Source organism: Colobus angolensis, unplaced genomic scaffold, assembly GCF_000951035.1.
Source record: "Colobus angolensis palliatus isolate OR3802 unplaced genomic scaffold, Cang.pa_1.0 Scaffold4, whole genome shotgun sequence".
Taxonomy (NCBI): Eukaryota; Metazoa; Chordata; class Mammalia; order Primates; family Cercopithecidae; genus Colobus; species Colobus angolensis.
The window spans coordinates 2,793,927-2,804,783 of record NW_012117376.1 but is presented as its reverse complement, the minus strand read 5'-3'; the positions used below and the strand labels follow the sequence as shown (position 1 = coordinate 2,804,783).

The 10,857-nt window shown below is 58.6% G+C and overlaps 1 protein-coding gene across 1 annotated transcript; it reads left to right on the top strand.

The window, feature by feature from the left end:
• Positions 1-520: 520 nt before the first annotated feature.
• ZC3H12A (zinc finger CCCH-type containing 12A) lies at positions 521-9,628 on the top strand. The gene is made up of 5 exons (XM_011955291.1): positions 521-1,247; positions 5,586-5,725; positions 6,890-7,124; positions 7,714-7,820; positions 8,017-9,628. Exons 1-5 carry the CDS (start codon positions 799-801, stop codon positions 8,889-8,891), a joined length of 1,806 nt encoding a protein of 601 aa, XP_011810681.1. The 5' UTR covers positions 521-798; the 3' UTR covers positions 8,892-9,628.
• The last annotated feature ends 1,229 nt before the right edge of the window (positions 9,629-10,857 follow it).

Here is a 10,857-nt window from a genome sequence, read left to right as displayed (position 1 = left end):
TCGGCGGGGAGGCGGCAGGGAGCGCTCCGGCGGGGTCCGAGCCGAGCCGAGGGGAGGGGAGGGGAGGGGAAGGGCGGGGTCCTGTTACCCAGCCCGCCGGGCCTCAGTACCCCTCCAACTTAGCCCAAGTTGAGAGAGTCGGAGAAGAGCACCAGGGTCCAGATCGGGGGCCGAGCGGGCTCGCGTCTCGGGCCGGGACAGCCTCGGCGTCACCAGCTCCCGGCAGCCAACCAGAGTTTCCCAGCAACTTTTCTCCCCGCGGGTCACCCCGGAAACGTGCCCTCCCCGGCTCCGGGAGTCCGGCCACGGGCCTTGCGCTGCTTGGGCCTGAGCTCTGAGTGCTGGACGGGTGGGCGAAAGCGATGGCCTCAGTGGGGAAGCCCTGGGCCTCGCAACGCACTTCCAACCCCAGGATTCCATCTGAGAACCGCGTCCTGCCTTCTGGGCCCCCTGGGTTGGCGTGGGGATTCGAGTCTTTCCAGCTGGGGCAGTTCCAGTCTTAGTTAAGACTAAGTTCCGATCTTCGAGCCACCAGCTAACAGCTGGATGACCTTGAGCAAGTTTTTAATGTCTGTGCCTCAGTTTCTCCCTTTATAGAATGGGAATGGGAATGCCTAGCTGGGAGAGCTTTTGCGAGGACAGCCTGAACTAATAACATGATGTAGTGTGTAGTGCCACCCATCCCTCATCCTGCTGGGTGTGGTGATGGGAGGGTGGGAGAGAGCGCTATTCCCTGTCCCTAACCCTGTTGGTTGTTCAGTAGGAGCTGTGGCGTGGTGCCTTCCAGGAGTGTGAGCTATGAGTGGCCCCTGTGGAGAGAAGCCTGTCCTGGAAGCCAGCCCCACCATGAGTCTGTGGGAATTTGAGGACAGCCATAGCCACAGCTGTCAGGGCACCCCCAGGCCAGCCCAAGAGCCGGCAGCTGAGGAGGCCTCGGCCGTGGAACTGCAGATGAAGGTGGACTTCTTCCGGAAGCTGGGCTATTCATCCACGGAGATCCACAGCGTCCTACAGAAGCTGGGCGCCCAGGCAGACACCAACACGGTGCTGGGCGAGCTGGTGAAACACGGGACGGCCACCGAGCGGGAGCGCCAGGCCTCACCGGACCCCTGCCCTCAGCTCCCTCTAGTCCCGCGGGGTGGCGGCACCCCTAAGGCTCCCAACGTGGAACCTCCACTCCCAGAGGAGGACAAGGAGGGCAGTGACCTGAGACCAGTGGTCATCGACGGGAGCAACGTAGCCATGAGGTAAGTGTCGCTTCTGTGGCCAAGACACATGAGGTTCGCATCTCTCCTGTGGCCAGGACACATAGAAGGATGACTGTCTGCAGCTCTGGTGGGCTGGAAGGAGTGACTGTCTTCTTAGGGACTGGTCTAGAGGGAGGGAAAGCCTTTTATGAGGCTTGCCTAGGGTCGCGCTACTGGTGACAGAGGCAGGGTTCCAGCCCAGGTCCCTCTGTCCACAGAGCTCACCTTATGCTGTGGGTCCCTCCCTGAGGCCAGCACTGTGTCTCCGCTCCTCTCCTGTAATGTGAGGCAGGGCTGTAAAGGGGACCAACCCTTAGGCAGCAGCTCACTCACCCCTCTGAACCTGATCTCCTCAAGTGGGTGTTGTGAGGAGGGGTTATGCGGATCCTGGAGAGGAGCAAGCCTTCAGGAACCAAAGTAGTGGTAGTAGGCAGTGGTAGTAAGCAGTTGTTGTTGTTGTTATTTCAGGGGCTGGGCTTCTGAGGCCTTCTTGTCTCAGACCTGGGCTCCCACGAAAACAGGTCCAGCGACTATGTCCAAGAGTGACCTCAAGGCTGGGTCCAGTTTTACATGGGTTGTGGGCCGGTGGCCTAATACTCTGGCCTCAGGTGAGCTGCGACTTGGATCCCCACTGATTCAGCTGAAGCAGCCTGGGCTGGACTGGTCTCTGGAGGTTCCCTGGGGCCAGAGCCAGGGCTCAGCCCCCAGTGACTCCCACCCCCATCCCCAAGTACAGGAATGGGGTGGGGAGGTAGGGGCAGAGGGGGAAGCCAGGGCTGCTGCTGACCTTGGGGAACCCAGACTTCTCCTGTCAATCCAGGCCCCACCCTCTGGCCCCACTTTTTTCCCAGTTCCCTCCCAGGCAGGCTGATGAGTCAGTGCTGGGTGGATGGCTCACAGGGAAAAGTTCCTATTGGCATGGATGGGGAGACCCCAGACACGGGGTTGGGAAGGGCTGCTTTTCTGGCTGCCCCGAGGGAGCTCCTAGGTGGGCTACCCAAAGCTGGCATGACATCGGCCTCTGCCCTCTCTGATTTGTGGCCCCCGTGGGACAAGTTCACTGTCCAGCTGGCCCTGGCCCGGCTCAGCAGGCATGCAGCTGAGGCCTCTTCCCTCCTTCTGTCACCTTCAGGCCAGTCTTTCTCTCTCTGACTTGGGCTGAGCCTGGGTGGGAGGCTGAGAAAATCCAGTTTCTATGCCAAGAGGCAGCAGGTTACAGCCTGTGCTTCGAGATGAGCGGGGGTCCCTCTCAGTGTCCAGCCTCATGTGGCTGGGCTAGGAGCTAGGTTGGATCTGTATGACTCCTTCCTCTGGAGGCGTGGGCCAGGAGCGGCTGAGCCCTGGGAGCAGCCCAGTACGGTGTGTGTTTGTATCCAGAAGGAGGAGGGACATGGGAGGAGGGGCTGTGATGTTGGGGGGTGCTCAGAGGAGCCTGCTCCTGAGAAGCAGAGCCACGCACCCACCTCGGGGGTTTCTGAGCTGGGGTAGTGGCAGGAGGGGAATTCCAGCCTCAAACTTCCTGTCTCAGCTGCTACTCGGTTCCTGCCCGGCCACCCCCCTCCCCAGGGGCAGGCGGGCTAGCCCCATCATATGCAAATTATGGGGAAATTCACCTCTGTTTCCTTCTAAGGGAATTTTTCTCCACTCGCCAGGCCCAGCCCAGGCATATCTTTTCACCTGGGGAGACTGGCCCAGCCCTGCCCTCTGTCCTGGGGTCTTCTACACACACTTCCTATCAGTGTCTGCTTCGCCAGGCTGGGGGACCCTGACCTTACGGGCAAAGAGGACTGGGGTGGGAGCAGGGATGTCTGGTTTTCCTGTGCCAGCAGCGCTTCCTCCAGTGCAGTGAAACAGACTAAAGCTAGCTGTAGGGGGGCACTCCAGGCCTCATGTGCTCTACCAAGAGGGCTCTGATAGCACCCGCTGATCACAGTTTTTCCATCTGCTGAGGGAATATTCAGGTGCTAGGGCTGCTGAGAACCGACTTGTCCCCAGCCAACATTTTCAATGCCCAGAGGCAGTGCACTGCCCTGGGAGCCCTGGCATCCCATTAGTTCCCAAGGCTCCAAGATACCAGCCTAGGATCACGTGCCCGGAGGGAGGCGGGTGGGTGGATACATGCGCACACTGCATACCTGAGAGAAGGAGCTAGGCCTGGGGTGACCCAGCTGCCACGGTTTTGAGAGGCAGGGCAGAAGGCCCAGGGAAGGGGGTGATGTGATGGGGGAAGCACTGGGCATTGTGAAGACACAGACCAGGGACCTGACCCATTGTGGCAGGTCAGGGAAGGCTTCTCAGAGGCAGTGACATCTCACAAGTGTTTTGAAGGAAGAGCAGGAGTTTGCCCCCAGCATTGTTTCTCCCGTTCGCCGCCTGTCTCTTATAACACACTTTGTTCAAACTCAATTTTGGGAGCTTTGTTCTCCCAAATAAATTCTGGGTCTTCTGTTAGAGACAGGAAGGCAACCAAGTGGCCCAGACCTGGGTTCCAGTTCTGACTGTCTCTTACCACTAGCCAGGTGACCTTGGACGAGTCCCAGAGCCTTCCTTTCCTTCACGGTAGCAAGCCCTATAAGAATGAAGCCATATATCTGGCTGCCAGTGGGAGTTCGGTGCCTGCGAATCCCTGCTCATTCCCTGTGATCAGGGTCTATGTCTGCCTTTATACCTACCTGAGCATTAACGTACAGGGTGGTGATAGGCACAGGTCCTGGGCCTGCATCACTGTTCCACCGTTACTGCTGTGTGACCCTGGTGACTAAGCTGCCTTCTCTGGACCACAGTTTTCATCTGAAAAACAGGGAAGGGGATGATGGTGGTATAGTGCCCTCCTCACAAGCTTGCTGATGATTCAGTGTTAGGTGCTTAGAACAGGGCCTGGTTCACAGCTCTCAGCAAATGGGAACTTTTCTTATAAGCAGGCTGGCAGATGGGGCGGGGGGGACCAGGGGAGGATCAGTGCTGCCCTGGGCTGGACTTTGTCTCCCCTACAATTTAGAGACCTTCAGACCCTGGTGCCCCAGCCTCGCCCCCAAACAGCCTCCATGGCCCCCAGCTGCCCTACCTTCTCTTACGGCTCCAGCTATCACCCCTTACCTCCCCCACTCCCATTAAAGACACCCACAGGATGTGGTCAGCCCTGGACTTGCCTCTTTTGCGTAACATTTATTCTATTTTATTTGCCAAATATGAGAGTCTAAGCTGTTCACTGAGGGGGCAGTGAGAGGTGGGGCTGCTGGTCCTAGGAGCTCTTCCATGACACTTAGTGTTACCTGGGAGCCCCAAGCCCCAGTCCTCCATCCCCCAGGAAATCCAGTTGGAACCCCTTCTTTGCAGGGCCATCTTTGGCCTGAAGCCACCAGGAAGGCTGTCCTGCTGACTGACCCCTCTTAAGGAAACTGCAGACTGCTGGGCCCATTTTCAGATAGAGGAACGGAGAGCTGCAGCAGCCCAGGAACCCCGCCAGGCGTCCTTCTGGGTGCAGCCACCTGTGGGTGGGGAGCGGCCTGGTCTGAGACCAAGGCAGGGCCCATGCCTCACTCAGCTGTCCTTGCTAAGAGTCCCCCGGCGTCTTCCTGATGGTCTTCCAGCCTTGGGGTGAACAGGCATTTGGGAGAATTGCCATCTTGGGAGGAAAAGTAGTATCCTTTCACTTTCAGACTGAAAGGGGAGCCTGCTCCACTCTGGCGTTTTCTATCCCACACTGAAGGCTGGAGTCGCCAGCCCCTTCCCCTTTGCCCTTCTCAGGCCCCAGTCCCTGAGGTGTGTGTGAGGACTGAACTTTAATCCGGAACAATCTGGTTTCTCCTCAGTCAGCCCAGCCGGTGCTTCCCCCGCCCCCACCCACGCTGCAAGAGGCGAAGGAGGGGTGGTGACTCAGTGTGCATGTGTACGTCTGTCCCTGTGGTCCCGGCAGCTCGCCGGGTGGGGCAGGAACCAGAAGTCTCCTGGTACCTTTCCCCCACCCCCAGGTGTGTTGCAAGTGGCCTGGCCCTCCCCCACCGTGGGGAGCAGTGTTGCCAGCTTCCTGGGCGCTTCCTTCCTTTCAGGAGATGGAGCCTCAGGGAAAGTCCCAGCGGGGCCTGGCCATCCTGGAGTTGTGGGAACTGGCACTGGGAATGGAGGCCTTGGCCTTGGGCCCCACCTGCAGAGGGCCAGGGCCTGAGCCCTGGGGAAAGAGGAAGGGGCTGGCGACTCCAAAGGGGAAGGGGCTGCTCACCACCACCACAAAAGCCAGGGCAGGGGTGGGGTGTGACAGCCCCCCTCCTCCTGCTCAGAACCAGGGGGTGGCAGGCTGGCCATCAGTGTGGGCTAACCCGGTCCTGCTCTCCCTCCCAGCCATGGGAACAAGGAGGTCTTCTCCTGCCGGGGCATCCTGCTGGCGGTGAACTGGTTTCTGGAGCGGGGCCATACAGACATCACCGTGTTTGTGCCATCCTGGAGGAAGGAGCAGCCTCGGCCCGATGTGCCCATCACAGGTGAGTGGTGCCTGTGGAGCTGGGATGGTCTTACTGCCCCAGCAGCCCTGGCTCTCCCCGAGAGAGACCCTCTGGGAGTGGCCTAACTTCTAGAACTCAAGCAGGGACCAGCATTTCTTTTCTCAGTTGTTTCTGTCCTTAGCAACCTGCTCTGAACGGTGGCCATTGGAGGTCACCGTGTCTAGTCTTCTGCCTCAGATGTGGGGCCCCTCCCTCATCCTACTGGTGGGCGGGTCGCTCTTTCAACCTCCCCAGTGGTAGGGGGCAGTGCCACATAGTGGTTAGGCCTGTGGGCTCTGAGTCAAGACAGCCAGAGTTGGAATCCTGGCTCTGTCCCCTCCTGGCACCCTGGCCTGGGCAGGGATCTCTGTTAGCCCTGCTCCACGTGCTCCTCATCTGAAACATGGGGTCAGTGTCGGCACAGGGTGTTGACAGCAGCGCCTTCCTCATGAGATTGTATAAGTTAACACATGGTTAAGTGCTGAGAAGAGTACCTGGCACGTGGTAGACGCTCAGTGTATGTTAGCTGTTACCACTGTTCTTCCAAGAGCCCCCAGCTTTTGGAGGTAAAAACTGAATCAGTTTCTCTAGAAGTCTTGAGATCTAGGGGCAAGCTGTCCGGGACTGCAGGCTCCAGGAAGAGGGGCCCTTTCCACTTCCTCACATCTGTGTCCCTGTGGTCCCAGCAGCTCCCCAGGTGGGGCATGGTGAGTGGTCTGACCTTTCCCCACCATGGGATTTAGCGACCTTGTCCTGGCAATGCAAGGGACAGAACCAAAATACTTCTCCCACCTCAGAGCAAGCTGGGGCTCATTCATGGACCCCTCAGAACAGGCTGGATGAAAGCCAAAGCCAAGACTACATCTGGCTTGAACAGGCCTGATGTCCAGAGGGAGAAAAGGAGCAAGGCCAGCTCTGTGCTTGGAGCCTTTGCTGTGCAAGCCCTGCCGCCTGTGCTCAGATGTTCTTGGTCTTCAGGCAGCAAACTGTGCCGGGCCAAGGGAGGGGCTGGGGTGTGGAAGAGGCCTCGGCAGAGCTAGTTCTTGCCCCTGTGACCTTGGCGTTAACAGCTCCTGTGCATGGCCACCAGCAGGTTAGGGAGCTCTGTAGGTCTGGCTCTGGGTCCCGCTGGGCCCTGACCTGTGTGTGCCCGTCACCTCCCAGACCAGCACATCCTGTGGGAACTGGAGAAGAAGAAGATCCTGGTGTTCACACCATCGCGGCGCGTGGGTGGCAAGCGGGTGGTGTGCTATGACGACAGATTCATCGTGAAGCTGGCCTATGAATCTGATGGGATCGTGGTTTCCAACGACACGTACCGTGACCTCCAGGGCGAGCGGCAGGAGTGGAAGCGCTTCATTGAGGAGCGGCTGCTCATGTACTCCTTCGTCAATGACAAGTATGTTCCTCCCAGAGGCCCTGATGGACTTGGGGTCCACAGGGGAAGCCAGAGATGCCCTTGGCAGGGGTGGAGCTGGGGGCTGGGCTCTGCGGGGCCCTGCAGCCATGGGAGGTTGTGGTCTTCGCTCCAGGCAGCTTTGAGAGTGAGACGGACAGCTCACCACATAGGCAAAGTCAGACCAGGACCGGCAGGCTGTGGGGTGGAGAGAGTGGCTAATTTGGGAGATAGAGCCGTAGCACTTATGAGGGGATGTGGTTGGGGTTCCAGGTGGCCTCTCTATGAACCAACATGGCATCTCTCGAGCAGAGGCTATGGGCCAGTGGGTATGAGCTGCCATCCCCCTGACGACCTCAGAGAGAGTTCCCCTAAAGGTGTCCATGGGCTGTGGCCCTCTAGACTGGGGATTCCTTTCTCCTCCCTTGGTATGATCCCACCCAGAGAGCAGTTTTAGGGGGTCCTGGACAGGCCCCAGTTTTAGGTGTCGCTCTCCTGTTCTTCCCAGCAAGGCTTGCCATCGGCCCCTTCTCAGCAATTAGAAGTCCCTGCATGGCTCCCACCTCCAGAGAGTTCTTTGCATCCTCTGCAGGTTTATGCCTCCCGATGACCCACTGGGCCGGCACGGGCCCAGCCTGGACAACTTCCTGCGTAAGAAGCCACTCACTTTGGAGCACAGGAAGCAGCCGTGTCCCTATGGTACGGAACCCAGCCTGCCCTCCGCGGCCCTCCTCACTCCTGCCCCTTCTCTCACCTGTCTGCCTGTGCCCTGTTTTCCTCTTGGAGACTTCTACCATTGGACCACCCAACCCCATGTCCTGTGCCACCCCTTCCCTGCTCTCACCCCTGGTTCTGAAGTGCCTCTGCTTAGAGTCCCTCTTGATTCCTCTTCCAGGGAGGAAATGCACCTATGGGATCAAGTGCCGATTTTTCCACCCAGAGCGGCCAAGCTGCCCCCAGCGCTCTGTGGCAGATGAGCTCCGCGCCAATGCTCTCCTCTCACCCCCCAGGGCCCCAAGCAAGGACAAAAGTGGCCGGCGGCCTTCACCTTCATCCCAGTCCAGTTCTCTGCTAACCGAAAGTGAGCAATGCAGCCTGGATGGGAAGAAGCTGGGGGCCCAGGGATCCCCAGGGCCCCGCCAGGAGGGTCTAACACAGACCTATGCCCCATCAGGCAGGAGCCTCCCACCTAGTGGGGGCAGTGGCAGCAGCTTCGGGCCCACGGACTGGCTCCCGCAGACTCTGGACTCACTCCCGTACGTCTCCCAGGATTGCCTGGACTCGGGCATTGGCTCCCTGGAGAGCCAGATGTCGGAACTGTGGGGGGTTCGAGGAGGAGGCCCTGGTGAGCCAGGCCCACGCCGAGCCCCGTACACGGGCTACAGTCCCTATGGATCTGAGCTCCCAGCCACTGCGGCCTTCTCTGCCTTTGGCCGGGCCATGGGTGCTGGCCACTTCAGTGTCCCTGCCGACTACCCACCTCCGCCCCCTGCCTTTCCGCCTCGAGAGTACTGGTCTGAACCATACCCACTGCCCCCACCCACACCAGTCCTTCAAGAGCCCCCAGTGCAGAGCCCAGGGGCTGGCAGGAGCCCGTGGGGCAGGGCAGGCAGCCTGGCTAAGGAGCAGGCCAGCGTGTATACCAAGCTGTGTGGTGTGTTTCCCCCGCACCTGGTGGAGGCCGTGATGGGGCGCTTCCCACAGCTCCTGGACCCCCAGCAGCTGGCTGCTGAGATCCTCTCTTACAAGTCCCAGCACCCCAGTGAGTAAGCACCCCCAGCCTCCATGGGCTGTCAGGCTGAGCCTTGGGCCATCGAGCAGCCCATTCCCAGCCCTGAGGCCCACCCCGGAGATGGACAGAGGGAGGATTCAAGTTGGGAAGGAAACCCACAAACCAAAGATACTGTAGGATTGGTTCTGGCCCATGCAGCACCTCTAGCTGTCTGCCTGAGTGGGTCAGAAACGATCACCCTGTTGATACACATTGTATCTCTGTAGTTTAAGGAGACGCTGCCGGTAACGGCGTCAGTCCATGGCTGAGGCCCAAACCGTCTTTTCTCTCGGAGGGTGGGGAGAGAGGTGGGGGCAGCAGAGGCCTGGGTTGGGTGCCCTGTGCACGCCACCCCACTTCCGCTCTACCCCTAGGACGTTGGCCTTGGCTGGCTAGTTGGGCACTGTGTGCCCGCCCCCCAAGGGCCTCCTCTATGCCAATGAGGCCTCATCGTGCTCTCGCTGGGCACGTGGCTTCATGTCAGTAAGCAAGATGCTTCTTAATAACCTACCTTCTGCCCCACTCTGTTCCTTATCCCACTGCCCCTGTAGGGGTCAGGGGCCCTCGGTCTACACTCTGATCCTCCTCCTCCATCCTCTATTCAGAGTCATCTCGCCCTTCCCCACAGGTGGGGAACATGTGTATGTGTACACATGTAAATTTTAAATATTTTAAGCAGAAAGTCCTTACCTCCTGTAATACATCAATAAAGTACAATCAATGCGAGCCCTTTCAAGAGGTGATTGTCTTTGTTACGCTCAGGGCGTTGGGCCGGCCTCTGGGTGAGGAAAGGCCAGCAGGTGTGCAACCTGACCTCCTTCACCCCAGGAGGAAGCCCTTCCACACCAGCTCCCTGACCCTTCTCTGGAAGGAAGATTTCTAACATTCACCAGGAATGCTGAGCCCCTTGGGGCTGGGGCATCTTTCCCGAGGCCTTGGTCTGGGCCTTGTTAGGAGGGGCCTATGGACACACGAGTGGGCAGGCGGCTGCAGGGGGCAGTTAGGCTGCAAAAGTGTAAAAGGGCTTGGAGTCTAGTTTTATCTGCAAAAAGAAATCTTATTTACAATATACTTGGGCTTCTGTTTGTTTTGTGGGACAGGAAGCTAAAATACCAGACTGTCCAGTTCATTATCAGCCACTTGGCAATGCTGAGTGACTTGCCCAAGGCCCCACAGAGCAAGGACAGACTGGGGCCTTGAGTCCTGGTTCTGGTCCCCAAACCAGGAGGGACAGGAGGGGTGGGTCTGGCCACTAGTTTGCAGCAACCCAGAGCCCTGCAGGGATGGGGGAGGTAAAGGTACCCTCAGCCCCACACCTCACAACTCTCCTAGGTTTCAACATCCACAAAGGAATCCTTCCAGGCCAGGCATGTTGGCTCACGCCTGTAATCCTAACACTTGGAAGCCAAGGTGGGCGGATTGCTTGAGCTGAGGAGTTCGAGACCATCCTGGCCAACACAGGGAAAGTCTCTACAAAAAATACAAAATTGGCTGGGCGTGGTGGCATACACCTGTAGTCCCAGCTACTTGGGCTATGTAGGAGGATCACTTGAACCTCAGGAGGTAGAGACTGCAGTGAGCCATGACTGCACCACTATGCTCCAGCCTGGTAACAAAGTGAGACCCTGTCTCAAAAACAAACAAACAAAAAAAAGAAAGAGGAATCCCTCCAGCATAGCAGCTGAAAGGACCACCCTACCTACCTGGTCAGCAGCAGATGCCCAGCAACCCCACCTGTCAAGCCCCCTCTGTCTCTGCACACCACAGTGGAGCTTTAGGCTGCCTGGAAGAAACGGAGTGTTCTCACCCCTCTTCCCATCCCAGCTGCCAGCTGGCCATAGCCTTGCTTACTTCCTTCTTGACCAGAGCTGAACTCTGGGCCATTTGCTGCTTCTGCTGTGTGTGGGGAGGGACGGGCAGTCGGTAGCAGGTCCTGGCTGGCTGTGCCATGTCTGGAGGTTGAGT

What these genes read in the sequence shown, in the direction of transcription:
- ZC3H12A (XM_011955291.1), top strand. Translation starts at nt 799, where the DNA reads ATGAGTGGCCCCTGTGGAGAGAAGCCTGTCCTGGAAGCCAGCCCCACC. An exon ending in GGGAGCAACGTAGCCATGAG is followed by an intron (nt 1,248 to 5,585) that starts GTAAGTGTCGCT and finishes TCTCCCTCCCAG; the next exon opens with CCATGGGAACAAGGAGGTCT. An exon ending in GAAGCAGCCGTGTCCCTATG is followed by an intron (nt 7,821 to 8,016) that starts GTACGGAACCCA and finishes TTCCTCTTCCAG; the next exon opens with GGAGGAAATGCACCTATGGG.